The 18,466-nt window shown below is 43.2% G+C and overlaps 1 protein-coding gene across 1 annotated transcript; it reads left to right on the top strand.

Moving 5' to 3' along the window:
• The first annotated feature begins 4,930 nt into the window (after nt 1-4,930).
• Nucleotides 4,931-18,195, top strand: LOC127587467 (uncharacterized). Its single transcript, XM_052045804.1, has 2 exons — nt 4,931-6,529; nt 17,953-18,195. Exon 1 carries the CDS (start codon nt 5,110-5,112, stop codon nt 6,520-6,522), a length of 1,413 nt encoding a protein of 470 aa, XP_051901764.1. The 5' UTR covers nt 4,931-5,109; the 3' UTR covers nt 6,523-6,529; nt 17,953-18,195.
• The last annotated feature ends 271 nt before the right edge of the window (nt 18,196-18,466 follow it).

Here is an 18,466-nt window from a genome sequence, read left to right as displayed (position 1 = left end):
TTGGAAAATCAAAACAAAACTGCAGATGTGCTGAAAATCTGAAATAAAAACAGAAAATGCTGGAAATACTGAGCAGGTCAGGCAACATTTTTGGAAATAGGAACAGAGTTAATATTTCAGATCCAAGACCCTTCATTAGAAATAGGAAAGAGAGAAAATAATTTAGTTTCAGGCTCAGAGAAGATGGAGAGCGATCAGTGGCACAAAAGAAAATCCCTTGTCCTATCTGCTGCCAACCAAATGGGTTAGTGTGGTGTTTAGAGGCAGATTATGCTGCTTTGTCTGTGTTACATGCTGACAATATCAGGGCTATAGGACATACCCCGGACATTAGACTGTACAAATGGGGAAAAAAAACTCAGCCAAAATCACTGTGGATGACTAGCAGAAATAACCAGTTCTGATACAGATAGAAAGATCAAGTTACCTAAAGTTGAAGAATCTGATAGTGACTTCAAAAGAAGTTGAACATACCTGTGATCCTTGTTGAGTGGAATTTGAGATCAAATTCATGTGGGATGAGTTAGAAGCAGAGGTATTTGCTTAGGAAAGAGATGTGACTGTGAAAGTGAGTGTTGGTGAGCATCTTATTGAAGACTGCAAGCCTTCTGGACTCGATGGTCGAGTTTTCCAACTTTAAGTAACTTGCTCTTTTCTCTGTATGAGAACTGGCCATTTCTGCCAGCCATCCGTCTGTGCATTTGGCTCAGTTTTTCTCTCCATTAGTACAGTCTGACTTGCTGGGCATGTCCCAAACTTTACAATACATACACAGAAGAAGCATAACCTGCCTCTAATGGCAACATTAACCCATTTGGTCTCACTTTATCAGAGAAATTCCCTTTGTCCTATCCATCCCCCCTCTTTCTCTGCAATGTGTTTTCTCTTTCCCATTGTCTCAAAACTGAAACATTAACTCTTATTTCTCTTTCCACAGCTGCTGCCTGAGATACTGAGTTTTTCCAGTATCTTCTGGTTTTATTCTGGATTAAATTGAAATATATAAATAAATAGATTGAAAGATTGAATCCTTATTTCTCATGGCACAGATGGGACACAGGTTTAAGCTAACTGGTAGAAGGATTAGAGGGACGTGAAGAAATTAGTTTTACTCAGAGGTTGATTAGAATCCAGGTCTTATTGCTTGTGATGAAGGCAGAAACTCTGAATATCATTAAAACTACCTGGATGAGCATGTTGTCATAATGGCCTGAATGTATCCTAAATTTAGGGCCCTCCTGTGCCTTAAATTTCTGTAATTCGGGAGCTATTTGTTGTATAGTACTGTACAGGCCCTTTGGCCCACAATGTTGTGTCGACATTATATCCTGCTCTAAGATCTATCTAACCCTTCCCTCCCACATAATCTCCTATTTTTCTATCATTCATGTGTCTACCTAAGAGCCTCTTAAATGTCCATAATGTATCTGCCCCCACAACCTCTGCCGGCAGTGCGTTCCACGCACCCACCACTCTCTGTGTAAAAAAAAAACAACTTACCCCGACATCCCCCTTATACCTTCCTCCAATCACCTGAAAATTATGTCCCCTCGTGTTAGCATTGTCGCACTGGGAAAAAGTCTCTGACTGTCCACTCGATCTATGCCTCTTATCATTTTGTACACCTCTATCAAGTCACCTCTCATCCGCCTTCTCTCCAAAGAGAAAAGCCCTAGCTCACTCAACCTATCCTCATAAGACATCCTGGTATATCTCCTCTGCAACCTCTCTAAAACTTCCACATCCTTCCTATAATGAGGTGACCAGAACTGAACACAATACTCCAAGTGTGGTTTGACCAGAGTTCTATAGAGCTGCAACATCACCTCACGGCTCTTGAACTCAATACCCCGACTAATGAAGGCTGACACTCCATACGCCTTCTTAACAACCCTATCAACCTGCGTGGCAACCTTGAGGGATCTATGGACCTGAACCCCAAGATCCCTCTGTTCCTCCACACTGCTAAAAATCCTGCCATTAACCTTGTATTCTGCTTTCAAATTCAATCTCCCAAAGTGTATCACTTCACACTTATCCAGGTTAAACTCCATCTGCCACTTCTCAGCCCAGATCTTCATTCTATCAATGTCCTGTTATAATCTACAGCAACCTTCTACACTATCCACAACACCACCAACCTTTGTATCATCAGCAAACCCTTCCACATCCTCATCCAAGTCATTTATAAAAATCACAAAGAGCAGGGGTCCCAGAACAGATCCCTGCAGAACACCACTGGTCAACGACCTCCAGGCAGAATATGCTCCATTTACCACCACCCTCTGATCTCTATGGGCGAGCCAATTCTGAATTCACACAGCCAAGTTTGCCTTAATCCTATGCCTCCTGACTTTCTGAATAAGCCTTCCATGAGGAATATCAAATGCCTCACTAAAATCCATGTACACCACATCCACTGCTCTACCTTCATCAATGTGCTTTGTCACATCTTCAAAGAATTCAATCAGGCTCATGAGGCACGACCTGCCCCTCAGAATGCCATGCTGATTGTCCCTAATCAGCCTATGCTTCTCTAAATGTCTCTAAGAATCTTCTCCAGTAATTTGCCCACCACTGAAGTAAGACTCACTGGTCTGTAATTCTCAGGGTTAACCCTAATCCCTTTCTTAAACAAAGGAACAACATTTGCCACCCTCCAATCAACAGGCACTACTCCTGCGTCCAATGAGGACACAAAGATCGTTGCCAAAGGTGCAGCAATCTCTTCCCTCGCTTCCCGTAATAACCTTGGATATATCCCATCCGGCCCCAGTGACTATCCTAAAATTTTTCAATAGTTCCTGCACATCCTCTTTCCTCACGTTCACATGCCCTGGTATATTAGTCTGTCGTACACCATCCTCGCAAATGTCAAGGTCTCTCTCTATGGTGAATACTGAAGCAAAGCATTCATTAAGGACATCCCCCATCTCTTCCAACTCCAGGCATGTTTCCTCTTTTATCCCTGATCTGTCCTACCCTCACTCTAGTCATCCTCTTATTCTTCACATATGTGTAGAACACCTTGGGTTTTCCTTGATCCTAATCACCAAGGACTTCTTATTGCCCCCTTCTAGCTTCCTAAGTCCAGCCTTAAGCTCCCTCCTGACTACCTTGTAACCCTCCAGAGCCCTGTCTGATCTGTGCTTTCTAAACCTCAGGTAAGCTTATTTCCTCCTCTTGACAAGATATTCTACATCTTGTGTCAACCACAGTTCCTTCACTCTATCATCCTTACCCTGCCTCAGTGGGACAAACCCCATACAAGTGTTCCTTAAACAACCTCTGCATTTCCACTGTGCACTTCCCCAAGAACATCTGTTCCCAATTTATGCTCCTAAATTCCTGCCTAATTGCATCATAATTCCCCCTCCCTCGGTTAAATACTTTCCCATATCGTCTGCTCCTATCCCTTTCCAAGAAGTGGAAAGGATTTGAACTTTTGAAGGACAAACTTTGCAAATTGTAGAAGGTAGAAATAGGTTGGACAAGTTCAATTAGTTCTAATATCAATTCATGTTAAATAAATAGGCACTGTAGCATTGTTCTGGACCACTAATCCAGAGCTCCTGAAGTCTGAATCACACCAGTGCAGCTAGTGAGTTTAAGTTCAAGTAATTAAATAAATCTAGAAGTAAAACTAGTAACAGTAAGCATGCATCTACTGGACTGATATAAAAAGACATCAATGTACAGCCATTCACTGATGTCCTTGAGGAAAGGAAATTGGATGTCCTTAACCCATCTGGCCTGTTTGTTACTCCAGACCTAATGGTGGGATTGACTCTTAAACTGCCTGCTAAATTAGGGATGGCAATATCCACACCCTAAATTGGAAAAGAAAGAAACTGGGTTTTTAATATACCTCAGAATGGTACAGTACTGGAGGAGGCAACTCAATTACCATGCCTGTGCCAGCCTTTTGAAAGAGATAACCAATGAACCCACTCTCTGCTTCTACATGTAATTTACATATCCAATTTCCCTTTAGAAGGTTGAATCAGTGATCAATGACTTTTCAGGCAGTGCACTCCAGATCAATGTTTCACAAGAAAATCCTTCTCCTACACCCTCCTGACCTTTCTTTTGAAGTCTTTCTTTTGACCTTTCTAACCTGTATCCTCTGCTAATAAACTTTACTGCCAGTGGAAAAAGTTACCTGAGCCAGATGTTTGAAGGAAGATCACTAAGTTTGCCCTGGCTGTTCCTATCATTTGGATGATGCTCCCTCTGTTGTCCCTGCTTTTGGAAGCAGGTGATGCCTGATCCATCTTCAAGCCCACCCTCCTTGGAAAAGCCAACCCTGTGCTGTTCCTACTGCCTGGCAGTTCCTTACTTGGAGGTGGTGGCCCTGGCTTCATGATTCCCTGCAGTCTTCATGCATAACCGTTGAGAAGGCATCTGAGGAAACACAATCTCCCTGACAGTCTGGTGTGGGGCCATTTTAGTCCATGTTTTCACCCCACGGTATCTGTAAGCCGAAGATTCCCATTATTCAACAGGGCGAGAATTCGTCTTAAATGTGTCATTATCAACGAAAGGAGCACACCTGGTCTGAAATAATGTTCAAAAGCATCAGTAGCCGTGGCAACTTGACTTTGGGACCCAAGATCCAACACAGTTCTTGCGGTGTCCATATTTCGCACTGTTGTACTTTCCTTTTTCTCTCCCCTTTCAGACTAACGTTTACTGGTAGGACGGAAGATCAAATACAGCCAACGATGTTTTTTAAACGTGTGCAGGCAGTAATTATTGAAAAGCGTATCGGCCTTATCATTTGAGAGTGGTTCTCCAGTTTGATCGCCACGGTTAGCCACCACCTGGTTCTCCCGCAGAGGGGGCAACCCATGAAGACAAGTCGCGTATTGGCGGGAAGTCACCCGATTGGTCAGGATATACGTACGTGGCGGGGCCCCGCGCTTGGCCCGTGACGTCGGCGCGCGGCGGCAGAAGGGCGCCCTTGGATACGGGTGCGCCCTCCGGCCGCCCAGAATTTGAATATCCGCGCGCTGCCGCCGACCGTTTCCCCTCTTCTGCCGCCGCTAATGGCCGCAATGATGGTTGGTGGATCTGGCGTCTTACTGCCTGAGGAGAGAAGCGGCAGCCATGCGCCTTGCGACCTTAGCCTTCCTGCTTGCCCAGCCGGCACTGTTCGGGGCCACGCCGGCTGCCGTGCAGGAGGAGTCGGTGCTGAAGCTGGTTGAAGGGGAGAAGGCCCCGGGTGGCAGTGGGGCCCTGGCGTTGATCACCTCGCCGTGCCCTGCAACCACCAGCTCCCAGCCCAGCAGCTCCCAGCCCAGTGTCCCCACGACTATTATGTCTACCATCCAGTCCAGTGACCAGTCAACAGTGATGTCCACGGTCCTAAGCAGCAGCAGTGAGTCTTCCAGTACCCAGTCAACCAGCACCCAGACCACAACTATTAAGCTGCAGGCCTTGGCCCACATAGTCCTCTCCAGCTCCACCCACATCGCAGCGGGAAGCCCAGATGCCGCAGTGGCCCGCGACACTGATGCCCCGGTGTCAGTGGACAATGGTGCTGAGATTGTGGTCATCAATTCGAATGGGACGGAAACAGAGAGCACAGTCCCTATTGTGCTAAGAGTGGGCGACGAGATCATCATTGCCAGCTCTGATACGGGGGCCAATGATACGTTGATGCCCATCTTGCTGGGCGGTGATGGTGATGGGGCTGAGATTATCATCACCAACTCAGAAGAGTCTGGAAACTCCAGTTTAACCCCCATTGTATTAAATAAGGGTGATGAAATCATTGTTGCTACCTCAAATGGAACCAAAACTGAGTCTGCTTCATCTCTCGTACTCGGCAATGGGTCTGAGATTAAGATTACTGGCTCTGAAAATGGTAACAACTCTGTCATTTTAGCTAATGGCACAGAGGTAATAACCAATCATTATTCAGACACTGATGCATTAGATGACCAGGTGGTCACTACTGAGAGTGCAAATGCTGAGAATATGATGGTTACGACCCTGAATGAAATTGCTGAAAACGTTGTCACCAATGAGAAGGAGGATAAGGACTCTGGCATTGTGGCTGAGGAGCATGGGACCCAAGTGGCAGTGGAAAATAAGGTAGAAGTCACTGAAACATCTGAGCCACAAACTATTGTGATCTCACTGGACAGCTCTTCCTACAGCTGGGCTAGATGGAGTGCTTGGTACTGCAACTGCCTTAATAGCAGTATGTCCCGTATTCGCGGCATCATGGACAAAAAAACTGGCATCACTTTGCACTCCAGTGACTACCAGCCCAGCAACTTCCAAAGAAAACCATGCAATTACAAGGTGTGTGACTGCAGCAGACAGGACAAACAGTGCCATCTCACTAATGTCACCTGCTTGGAAGCAAACCCTTACACCTGTGTGCTGAATGACATTGCCTATCAGGAGGTTCTAGACTCCAAAGATTACTGGAGAAAGTTGAAGAAAGGGGTCCAGGCTCTCTACCACAAAATCAAGACTTTCCTACAGAGAATCACAAAGGAAGAGACTTAAGTCGGAGGTAAGGCACTTGCAGAGTGAAAAGTGAAATGAGCATTCTGTGTTTCTATGTTGAGTTTAGTGTGGAGGTTTCCTATGTGTTTTGTTCATTACAACTTGGAGATTTACAACCCCTGCAATTTTCAGTTGAATGACATTTCTTCCAAACCATAAGCACCCTTACAGCCATTGTCAAAAACACTGTGAAAGATGTGGCAACTGCTTACCCAGGCTCAGACTCTGGGAATAACCAGGATGTCATTTGAGATTTTCTGTATACCTGATTAGTGATTTGTTAAAAATGTATTTTGAGCCATTGCATTGTGAAAACATTCCTATCAGTAAATCCTTGCTTTACTGAAGATGATAATTGAAAGAGAAGGCTGGAAACATTCAGTAGGCCACCAAATGACTAAAAGAACACTTCAATGTGATTCTTCCATCACATGAAAAATCATTAGTCTGAAACAAAACTACTGTTTTTTTTGTTCTCTACCAATGCTGATTGACCGCTGAGTGCTTCCACCATCAGAGTCGTAGATGGTCAGACATCACAGAAACAGGCCCTTCGGCCCACTGAGTCCTCAGTGACGTCCAAGCATCCATTTATACCAATCCCATTTTATTTTCTCTGTATTCCTCTCATCTTCCCCCAGATTGAATCACTTACTTACTAATTAGGGGCAATTTATAGCAGCCAGTTAACCCACAATGTAGGTTTATGGGATGTGGGAGGAAACCAGACCATACAGAGGAAACCCATGTGTTCACAGAGAGCAAGTGAAAACTCTACACAGACAACACCGGAAGTCAGGATTGAACCTAGTCTCTAAAGTTGTGAGGTATTTGTTATTTCTGTTCTTCAGCAACTGCAAGACTTTTGTTTTATGATGAATAAAACAACTTTCAACAAGTATACTGATTTCCCTTATAGTGGTTCTTAAAATTATGAAGATTCCTCATAGGATAAACACAGAGAACGTTAGTTGCAACTCAAGTTTGTAGCATTATTGTTGCAAAATCAGTTGGTAACAGGTTAAGTTTGATTTCAGAGACTCAAATGCAGAAGACAAACATATGTTTAAGGAGTCAGTCAGCTCCTTGAACCTGCTCCTCCATTTAATAAAACCATGGCTAACATGATTTTAACTACAACTCCTATTTCCAATATTTCATCCCCTTACTTATCAAGAATCAATCTATCTCTGCCTTAATTTCTATCTTCAGTGGGAAATCCCTTACATTTAAACAGCAAATCCCCAAGTTCCAACTTCTTGTACAAGAAGGAACATTCCTTCCACTCCCACCCAGTTAAAACCCCTCCGACTCATAGGCAGGACAGGGAGCAAGGAAGGTCTGATAAGTTAAACTACATTTTTTTTAAATACAAGAAGCCTGACAGGTAAGGCAGATGAACTTGGGGCATGGACTGGTGCACGGGATTGGAAATATGGTTGAGGGATGAGCAGGACTGGCAGCTCAATGTTGCGGGGTACAGATGCCTCTGGCATGGTAGAGATGGAGGTAAAAGAGGTTAGGGAGTTGCATTGTTAATTAGGGAGAACATTATAACAATGCTTAGAGAAGATATTCCGGGGAGCTCCAGCGATGCCATGTGTGTAGAACTTAGAAATAAGGAAGGGGTGATCACTTTATGGATTATACTATAGGACCACCACCGCCCCCCCCCCCCCCCCCCCCCGCCAGTAGTCAGCAGAAATTAGAGGAGCAAATATAGAGCATAGAACGTGGAACAGTACAGCACAGTATGGGCACTTCGGCCCACGATGTTGTGTCGGCTGATATAAACCTACCCCACGATTAATCTAACCCTTCCCTCCTACACAGCTCATAATCCTTCATTTTTCTTACATCCACGTGCCTATCCAAGAGTCTCTTAAATGCTCCTATTGTATCAGCCTCTACCACAACCCCCGGCAGTGCATTGCAGCCACCCACCACTCTCTGTGTGGGGGGAGAAAAACCTACCTTTGACATCTCCCCTAGCCTTTCCTCCACGTGCCTTAAACGGATGTCCTCTGGTATTAGCCATTGCCGCCTTGGGAAAAAGGTGGTGGCTGTCCACTCTATCCCTCTCATAGTCTTATACACAGCTATCAAGTTGCCTCTCATCCTCCATCACTCAAGAGAAAAGCCCTAGCTCGCTCAACCTTTCCTCATAGGACATGTTCTCTAATCCAGGCAGATCTTGGTAAATCTCATCTGCACCCTCTCTAAACCTTTTACATTCTTCCTGCAATGAGTCAACCAAAACTGAACACAGTACTATAAATGTGATCTAACCAGAGTTTTATAGAGTTGCAATGTTACCTCACGGCTCTTGAATTCAATCCCCTGACTAATGAAGGCCAGCACATCATACGTCTCCTTAACCACTCCATCAACTTGCATGGCAACTTTGAGGGATCTATGGACTTCGACCCCAAGATCTCTCTGTTCCTCCACACTGCTAAGAATCCTGCCATTAACCTTGTACTCCACCTTCAAATTTAATCTAACAAAGTGTATCACATTACACTTTTCCAGATTGAATTCCATCTGTCACTTCTCCACCCAACTCTGCATCCTGCCTATATCCTGTTGTAACCTATGACAACCTTCTACACTATCCAGAACACCTCCAACCTTCATGTCATCTGCAAACTTACTAACCCACCCTTCCACTTTCTCATCCATCATTTATAAAAATCACGAACAGCAGGGGTCCCAGAACAGGTCCCTGTGGAACACCACTAGTCACCAACCTCCAGGTAGAATACTCTCCATATACTACTACCCTCTGCCTTCTGTGGGCAAGCCAATTCTGAATCCACACAGCCAAGTCTCCATGGATCCTATGCCTCATGACTTTCTGGAATGAGTCTACCTTGGGGAACGTTGTCAGACGCCTTACTAAAATCCATTTGCACCATGTCCACCACTCTACCTTTATCAATTTGTTTTGTCACCTCCTCGAAAACTCATTTAGGCTTGTGAGGCACGACCTGCCCCTCACAAAGCCATGTTAACTCTCCCCAATAAGACTATGCTTCTGCAAATGCTCATAAATCCTGTCACTAAGAATCCTCTCCGATAGTTTACCCACCACTGATGCAACACTCACTGGTCTATAATTCCCAAGATTATCCCTATTGCCTTTCTTGAACAACATTTGCCATCCTTCAATCCCCTGGTAGCATTCTGGGGACAGGGAAGATGCGAAGATCATCGTCAGCAGCCCAGCAACTCTCCCTCGATTCCCAGAGTAACCTGGGGTATATCCTATCCGGCCCTGGGGACTTGTCTATCCTAATATTTTTCAGAAGCTCCATCACTAACTCTTTCTTAACATCGACATGCTCCAGCTCATTCACATGTTCTATGCTGACCTCACACTTGTCAAATTCCCTCTTCCTGGTGAACGCTGAAGCAAAGTATTCATTAAGGACCTCCCCTACCTCCTCTGCCTCCAGATACATGTTTTCCCCTTTATCCCTGAGCGGTCCGACCCTCACTCTATTCATCCTCCTGGTCTTCACGTATATGTAGAATGCCTTGGGGTTTTCCTTAACCCTACTCGCCAAGGACTTCTCATGTCCGTTCTTAAGCTCCTTCCCGACTACCTTATAATTCTCAAGAGCCCTGTCTGATTTTTGCTTCCTAAACCTTAATTATGCGTTCTTCTTCCTCTTGACTAAATGTTCTACTTCTCTCTTATCAACCATGGTTCCTTCACCTGGATACCATCCTTTCCCTGTCTCGGTGGGACAAACCTATCCAGAATCCCATGCAAGTAGTCCCCAAACAACCTTCACATTTCTGCTGTGAATTTCCCTGAGAACATCTGTTCCCAATTTACACTTTCAAGTTCCTGCCTAATACCATCATGATTAGCTCTCCCCCAATTAAGTTTTTTCCCATATCGTCTACTACTATCCTTGTCCATGGCTATGCTAAAGGTCAGAGAGTTGTGGTCACTATCTTAAAAATGCTCGCTCTCTGAGAGGTCTGTCACCTGACCAGGTTCATTGCCTGGTACTGGAGGGAATACGTAGGGAAATATGTAGGGAAATTATAAATAGCTATAGGAATAATAGGTTGTAACTATAGATGTTTTCAGCTTCCCTAACATTGACTGGGACTGCCATAGTGCTGAGGGATTAGATAGGGCAGAATTTGTTAATTGTGTCCAGTAAAGTTTTCTGAAGCAATACACAGATGGCACTGTCAGAGAAGAGGCTACCCATGACATTCTTTCAGGAAATGAGGCTGGGCAACTGGTTGACATGTCAGTGAGGGAGTACTTTGGGAAGAGTGACCGTAATTCTATTAGTTTTAAGACTGTTGTGAAAAATAATAGGACTAGTCCACAAGTTAAATTCCTAAATTTGATGGCATTAGACAAGAACTTGCAAAGGTTCATTGGTAGAGTCTGTTAGCAGGAAAAGGAACATCTGGTAAGAGGGAGACTTTTAAAATAGGGTTCAAGGCCATCCTGTTCCAGTTAGATTGAAGGGCAAGGCTGGCAGGATTAGGGAACCCTTGTTGATGAGGGATATTGAGGCTCTCGATAGGAAAGAGAAGGAGGCATATGTCGAGTATAGGTAGCTGGGATCAAATGAGTCCCTTGAGGAGTGTAAGGGGTGTAGGGGTACACTTAAGAAAGAAATCAGGAGGGCAAAATCGGACATGACATATTCCTGGCAGATAAAGTAAAAGAGAATCCTGAAAGAGTCTATAAGTATATTAAGAGAAGAAAGATAACTAGAGAGTATATCCCCTTAAGGTAATCTATGTGTTCAGCCACAGGAAATGGGTACAGTCTTAAGTGAATACTCCTTGTCTGTATTTACCATGGAGAAGGATATGGAAGCTGGTGAGTTCAGGGAAGAAAACAGTAATCCCTTGAAGAATATCAGCATTAGGAAGGAAGGGGTGTTGACAGTCTTGAAGCACATAGAGATGGATGAATCCCTGGGGCCTGACTGGGTGTATTCTAGGATGATATGGGATGTAGAAGAGGAGATTACTGGGGCCTTGGCAGAGATTTTTGTATCTTTGTTTAACCACGGTAATGGACCAGAAGACTGGAGGATACCTAATGCTGTGCAAGGACAATCCGGGGAACTGCAGGCTGGTGAGCCTAACATCAATGGTGAGAAAATTACTGGAAGGGATTCTGAGGGACAGGACTTATTTGCATTTGGAATGGCAAGGACTAATTAGGGACAGCCAGCATGGCTTTGTTTGTGAGCGATCATGGCTTATAAATTTGATTAATGTTTTTTGAGGAATTGACCAAGAGGATTGATGAGGGCAGGGTGATGGACATTGTCTTCATGGACTTTAGCAAGGCATTTGACAAGGTCCTGCATAGTAGGCTAGTCTGAACACATGGGATCCAAGGGTGAGCTAACAAATTGGATACAAAATGGCTTGGTGGTAGGAGGCGGAGGGTGGTAGTAGGTTTTTTCATATTGGAGGCCTGTGGCTAATGGTGTGCACAGGGATTGGCGCTGGGTCCTGTTATTTGTCATATATATTATTGATTTGGATGAGAAGGTAAGGTGGCATGATTAAGAAGTTTGCAAATGACACCAAAATTGGTCGTATAGTGGACAGTGAAGAGACTTGTCTAAGGTTATAGCAGGATCTGGATCAACTGGGAAAATGAGCAAGGGAATGGCTGATGGAATTTAACTTGGACAAGAGTGAAGTGAATCATTTTGGGAAGTTAAACCAGGGTTGGACATCCACGGTGAATGGCAGGGCCCTGGAGAGTGTTATTGAACAGAGACCTTGGGGTACAAGTACATAGTTCTCTGAAAACAGGAACACAGCTAGACCAGGTGATGAGGAAAGCATATGGCATGCTTGCTTTCATTGGCTGAGGCATTAATTATAAGAGTTGTGATGTCATGTACAAAAATTGGTTAGAGCACACTTGGAGTATTGTGTGCCGTTCTGGTTGCCACACTATGGGAAAGATGTGATTAAGCAAGAGAGGGTGCAAAAAAGATTCATACAGTTGTTGCCTGGTTTGGAGGGCTTGAGTTATCAGGAGAGAATGGATAGGCTAGATCTGTTTTCCCTGGAGTGAAGGAGGCTGAAAGGTGACATGATGTGTAAAATTCTGAGCTGAATGTTAGAGTAAATTTCCAGTGTCTGTTTCCCATGGTAGAGGTATCTAAAACTAGAGGGCTTAGGTGAGAGGGAGGTTTAAAGGGGATCTGAGGGGTAAAATTTTCACAAAGAGTAGTTGGTATCTGGAATGACCTGCAGATGAGATTATGGAGACTGAAACAGTAACAAGAGTTAAGAAGCACCTGGACAGGTACTTGAATAAGTAGGCCACAGAAGGATATGGAATTAATACAGGCAAGTGGGATTTGTAAAGATAGGCATGGTGGTCGGCATGGACATGGGCTGAAGGAACGGCCTGCTTCTGTGCTGTGCAGCCACGTGACTTTACGGCTTACTTGCCATAAAACCACTGCCGCTGTCTTAAGTCCTGTTCACCCATTACCCTTATGCTCATTGACTTACATTGGCTTCCAGTTTTAAAATTCTCATTCGTTTTATTAAATCTTTCCCATAGCCTTGTTTGCTCCTCTTCTGTAATTTCTTCCAGCCTTACACCCTCCAGTATACATCTCTGCTTGTCCAATTCTATTGTCTTGTTCATTACCTGTTCCTAAACCTGTCCATGTCACTACCTTTTGTTTCTCATTTAAGATAGTCTTTAACATCTACAAGCTTTTGACTGTCTACCATAATATCTTATTATTTGACTTGGTGTCAGATTTGTTTGTTAATGCTCTTGTGAAGCAGCTTCAGGCATTTTGCTATACCAATTGCATTAAGTGTGTATTGTTTAGTACAATCATTCAGGGATATTGCTTGCATCTCACTTTTTTTAAAGGGCAGGAGGACAAGTGATGTACAACCAACTGTGATGTTGGGTATCTGGCGTTAGTTTTAATGGGGAGGAGAAGATGCTTTGCAGTAAGTAAGACGTGTGCTTGGGTGGGATCCAAATTTAGTTATGAGGAGACAGGCATACTCAGGTGAGAAAAACTAAAGGAAAGGGCTTCAAGACTCCCTTGTTTCCTTACTCACACAAGTAAGAATTAGAAATAAAAATAATAAAATGGTAGAAGTGGTCAGCAGGTCAATTATTGTCTGAGGAGAGAGACATTTCTGCTTGACCTTTCATCAGAATTGGAAATGCAGAGCCAGGGGATTAGGGAGGCAAAGGACAAATTGAAATCTGTGAAAGAGTGAAGGGCATAGTTAAATACCAAAATAATGTGGTGTATCTCAAAATAAGATGATACTGAAACGGCAAAGCATAAAAAATGGGTTTGGAGATGAAAGACATAGTTAAATACCAAAATAAATATGGTGGCACGCCAAAATTAGATGATAATGAAGTGGTAAAGAAACAAAACTGGGTGTGCAGGAGATGTAAGTGATTATCGTAGAATAAGAGAAGGGGTTGGGAAATCTGGCAGGAGCTCGCACCTTCTTCACTTCCAGACAGACACCATGAGCATTTGTCCCAGAGAGAATAGGAACAGTATCTCATGTGGCCCATTGAGTTTGCTCCAGCATACAGTCTGATCGTAGCTGAAATTTGTACATGAACTCTAGAGAGAGGAAAAAATGGAAAGGAAAAACCTTGAAAAGAAATGGCAGTTGATATGTAGGCATGTAAACAGAAATTTGATAAAGGAAGGATGTATCCATTAAGGGGCAGAAAACCTAACTGAGATATAAAATGAGCACTTTGTTTTGATCTCAACCAATGAAGAGAATGCTGCTAAGATCTCACTAGAAATGGCAGGGAGTAGAGATGATGGGATGGCATGAAAAGCGATGCCTGGAACAACATCATTATCCTTAACCAATTAAACCCCTACTCTAACAATCTGCTGACTATTTAAATGCCTAGTGAAAATTTTTGATTCCCTTTTGCATCAACTGCCATTCTCCTCTCGGTCTCTCACTTATCATCTTATTTTCCATTCACTTTCCCTATTCAGCTTACTGTATACATATAATTTCTCTTTGGAGTTAATTACTTGACACATGTCATACAGTATCCTTTTCTCTTTTATCCTGTTCTCTAGTTCCTTTGTCTTCCAGGAGTCTCTGGGTATGATTTTCTTACCTTTTCCAGCCTTTATCTGACACATTGTTTTCTGAATAGGTAATCCATTGTGCTATTTTAACCTACTGACATTTGCCCTGTTGGTACTAACCAGATTCCTCCTCATCCCAATGAAATTAATCTCCATCAGTAGTCTAAACCATATGAGCCAATGATCAGTGCTTTCTCAATTGTTGTCATACTTACAATGATCACCATTCTATTGTTCTTGCATTTTCTATACTGATGAATAGTGAATTAGATGCAGGAGTAGGCCGTTCAAGACTGTTTGCTCCGTTACTTTAATAAGATCTCGGCTGATTTGATTGTAATCTCAACTCTTGATGGCACTCTACTGGCAGCAAACTTTCACTCCCTTGATTATCAAGAATCTATCCACTTTTGTCATAACAATATTTAAAGGCTTTGCTTTCACCACTTTTTTCATTCATGACAATCTCAAAGAAGAAGCAATGCCTCGTCTATGTCTTAAATGGGCAGTCATTTTTAAACAGCATTATATTTTTATTTCCATACCACTTTGTTTCTTTCCCTTCCTTACCTTTTCTGAGCACCTTTTTATCCTTGAATATTAAGTGCCCACTCCTGTCCTTTTTGAGCCATAATTATGTTATTGCCACTATGCCATCATGATCCTACACAGCTATTTTACATATATGCTTTCTAAATCTGTTTATGGTTCCTCAGTCTCTTAGTCTGTTCCCATTTATGTTCTGGTGCCTGTTTGTCTGCCAATTTAAATCCTTCCAACCACACTAGTGAACATCCCAACTAGGACTTTGGTCCCAGTCTGGTTAAAAGTGCAATCCATCCATCTTGAATAGGCCCCTGATATCCTATTAGCTATTTTGTCCTTTGTCCCGTGATGAATTGCACTCCTGCAAGAAACCACCACTTCCATGGGTCTCTAATGCTAAATATCCATTTGAGAGAGAGAAAAGGAGAGACATTCTGAAGATTCCTGTGTTTCTTGTTTCTTCCTGCCTCTATGAGGCTGCAGATGGCCATCCACCCCTGAAAAATATGATCCAGGAAACTCCTAGATTCCCTTTAAGCACAGCAGTGACACCAGCAACCATTATCTTCATAAATTTTGACTTTGAATTCAACCAGTTAGAGGCATTTCCTACATACACAGTGTTCAGAAAAGATGAAGTGTTCTGAAGTTATGTATTAGATGCCCATTCTTAATGAAGAAACTATTTAGAAATGCTACCTTGATTGATTTCCCGTGTTTTCCCCCTTGCCGCTTTGACTAAATACAGTAAAACTCCAATAACCTGGATTTGATTTTCCATAACATGAACATTTTCTCCCATTGAATCCCATGTTATATGGAGATGAATTCCTGCAGGAAGTTTTTCCCTTTAACTGTAATGTTCCTGCAGAATGCATGGTCTCTATAGGCAAGGGAATTCTGGTTGTATTGTAGGCAGAAGAGAAAATCTTGTTGTTTTAATTAACTAGAAATGGATGTTACATTGTTTGATAAAGTATCATTGTAAAAGTATCAATAGAAGAGATTGCATTGTCAGTTTCCAAAGCAAATCCCTTAAATAGCCTCCCGCTGTGAACTACTAGCCTGCGATCCTTGTCCTTGGTAAACAAATTCTGTTCTCTGTAAACACGTTGTATCCAATTATTTATATATTTGTTTATACATAAATTTTGTGAGTGAATTTTTATTCTGTATCTCAAATTTTTTGGTGGTAATTTGTGAATTCAGTAAGGGTGAATTTCAGTTACCTGAAATGCCGTAACGTTGGGGTACACTGTACTTTGGATTTTGGTGATGCCAAACTAGCAGGTTTTCCCAACTACTAGATGTTATTTCTGTTTATACCAGAACACATTTTTAATTATTTTTTTTAAATGTTAGACAACATTGAGTCAACTTGGGAAATTTATTGTAACGGGAACATAGAAAACAGGACCCTGATTACTTTAAAGACATCATGGGAAATGGGGCCCTGCTGAGTAGGAAGGGAGTGTGGGAATGGGATCTAGGGAAGTGGAGGGGAGTGTGGGAACTGGAGACCTGGCAAGTCAGAATAGCATGTGGGCCCTGGTGAATAGCTAAAGAGCCCGGGGACCGGGGTGCAGGTGGGTGGCAAGAGAGCAGGAATCAGAGTGCTGGCGAGTAGCAAGGAAATGTAGGAACTGGGGCCCCAGTGAGTCAGAAGGGAGCATGGGAACCAGGGCCCCAGTGACTGGAATGGAGCGCAGGAACCAGGGCTCTGGCCTGTGAAAAGTGAGTGCAGGAACCAGGGCTCTGGCGTAAGTATTACCTTGTTAGCTAGAAGCCAAAACATTGGGATTTCCAAATAGCTAGATTGTGGATTATCGGAGTTTGATGTATCTGAGTCAAGCACAATTCAGATCGACACTGTTATTAATGCTTTAGTCTACCAAGCAGCACTGCTTTCTCCTCTTCACTGAAATCCCATGTTTACCTAAGTCTGACGCCAGCCTGTATTAAAACATTACAGCAGTGACATTTCATAAGCACTTCATTGGCCTATTTCTGTGTATGGGTCTCTTTAGGTGTGAGATATTTACTTTGTTGTTTCGACACCTTCATTGATAGATCTGTGCCTAAAGCTAGATGATGAGAAGAGGCCTGTGGGGAATAGAAACACAAACAGACATGTAAGGTCAAATGACCTGTTTCTATGCTGTACATGTCACTGAAAGTAACTGAAAATCAGCAGCTTTACCGTTTAATTAACGTGTTTTATTCTGTTCCTGGTAACAGGTTTTTATGAATGCAGAAAGCCATTTGAAATTGCATATTGCCATTGGGTACCATTCATTAAGGTCACTTAGTTGCCAGAGACCGATGGCTGTTACTTCATCATAACCTGAGTTTTCTTAATAAGAACATTGCTGTGAAACTGATTTCTTACTGTGGGGAAAAATGCAGCAGAGAAAAAGCTGAGAGAAAATACATAATGTGTAACAACAAGGCAGTATGCCCTCTACTGTCAAATAAGTTGCAACATTCAATGTTGAAGCTCAGACACATTGAAGATGGCAAATTGGGGGCAGCAATAGAGGGATGAAAGTGAGTATTAGAGGAATAAAAGGATATTATGTGACGCTGTTGTTCTAACACTTTGACTTCACACAGCATGGGTAAAAATGTAAACATTTTGCATTCTTATTCTAGTCATGTTGGTTAATATGATGCTGTGTAAACTGAGTTGACTATCCCCAGTTTAAATGCTCCCTGAACCATTGCATTATTTTCCTTATCTCAATTTTCCCAACAGGAGCAGTGGGCAACTGACCTCAACGTCAATAACAGGAGAATGCATTGGGCTGCCACAAATATTCTGCAGAATTTTACTGCTGTGTATCACAGAGTGATTCTCTGCACTTTGCTATATAAACACGAATGATTTAACTTTGTGTTTGTGATCGTTATTCTGGTAACCATTTATAAAATTAAACCTTTATGGCATGGAACTGATGGTTTATTAGTGATGTTGGTTTCTGTTCCTTTTCAGCACCAATTTCTCTTCTCCCTCTTCATGTTACGATATATCTTCTTGTTCTGAGGTAGATGGATGACCTGGAAACATGGATTTGAACGTGGGCCAACATTTAATTCTAGCTCAAAGGTAACTGCAGCCGACACAGCACGAACGGGAAAGGTGGGGGGGGGGGGGGGGGGGTGGGGGGGGCGAGGGTGGGGGGGGAGGGGGGGGGGGGGGGGGGGGGGGGGGGGGGGGGGAGGGGGGGGGGGGGAGGGGGGGTGGGGGGGGGGGAGGAGGAAAGAATGGG

This window comes from Pristis pectinata, chromosome 40 (genome assembly GCF_009764475.1).
Source record: "Pristis pectinata isolate sPriPec2 chromosome 40, sPriPec2.1.pri, whole genome shotgun sequence".
NCBI classification, from domain to species: Eukaryota; Metazoa; Chordata; class Chondrichthyes; order Rhinopristiformes; family Pristidae; genus Pristis; species Pristis pectinata.
The sequence above is the reverse complement of the archived record's forward strand: the minus strand, read 5'-3'. Positions and strand labels throughout refer to the sequence as shown.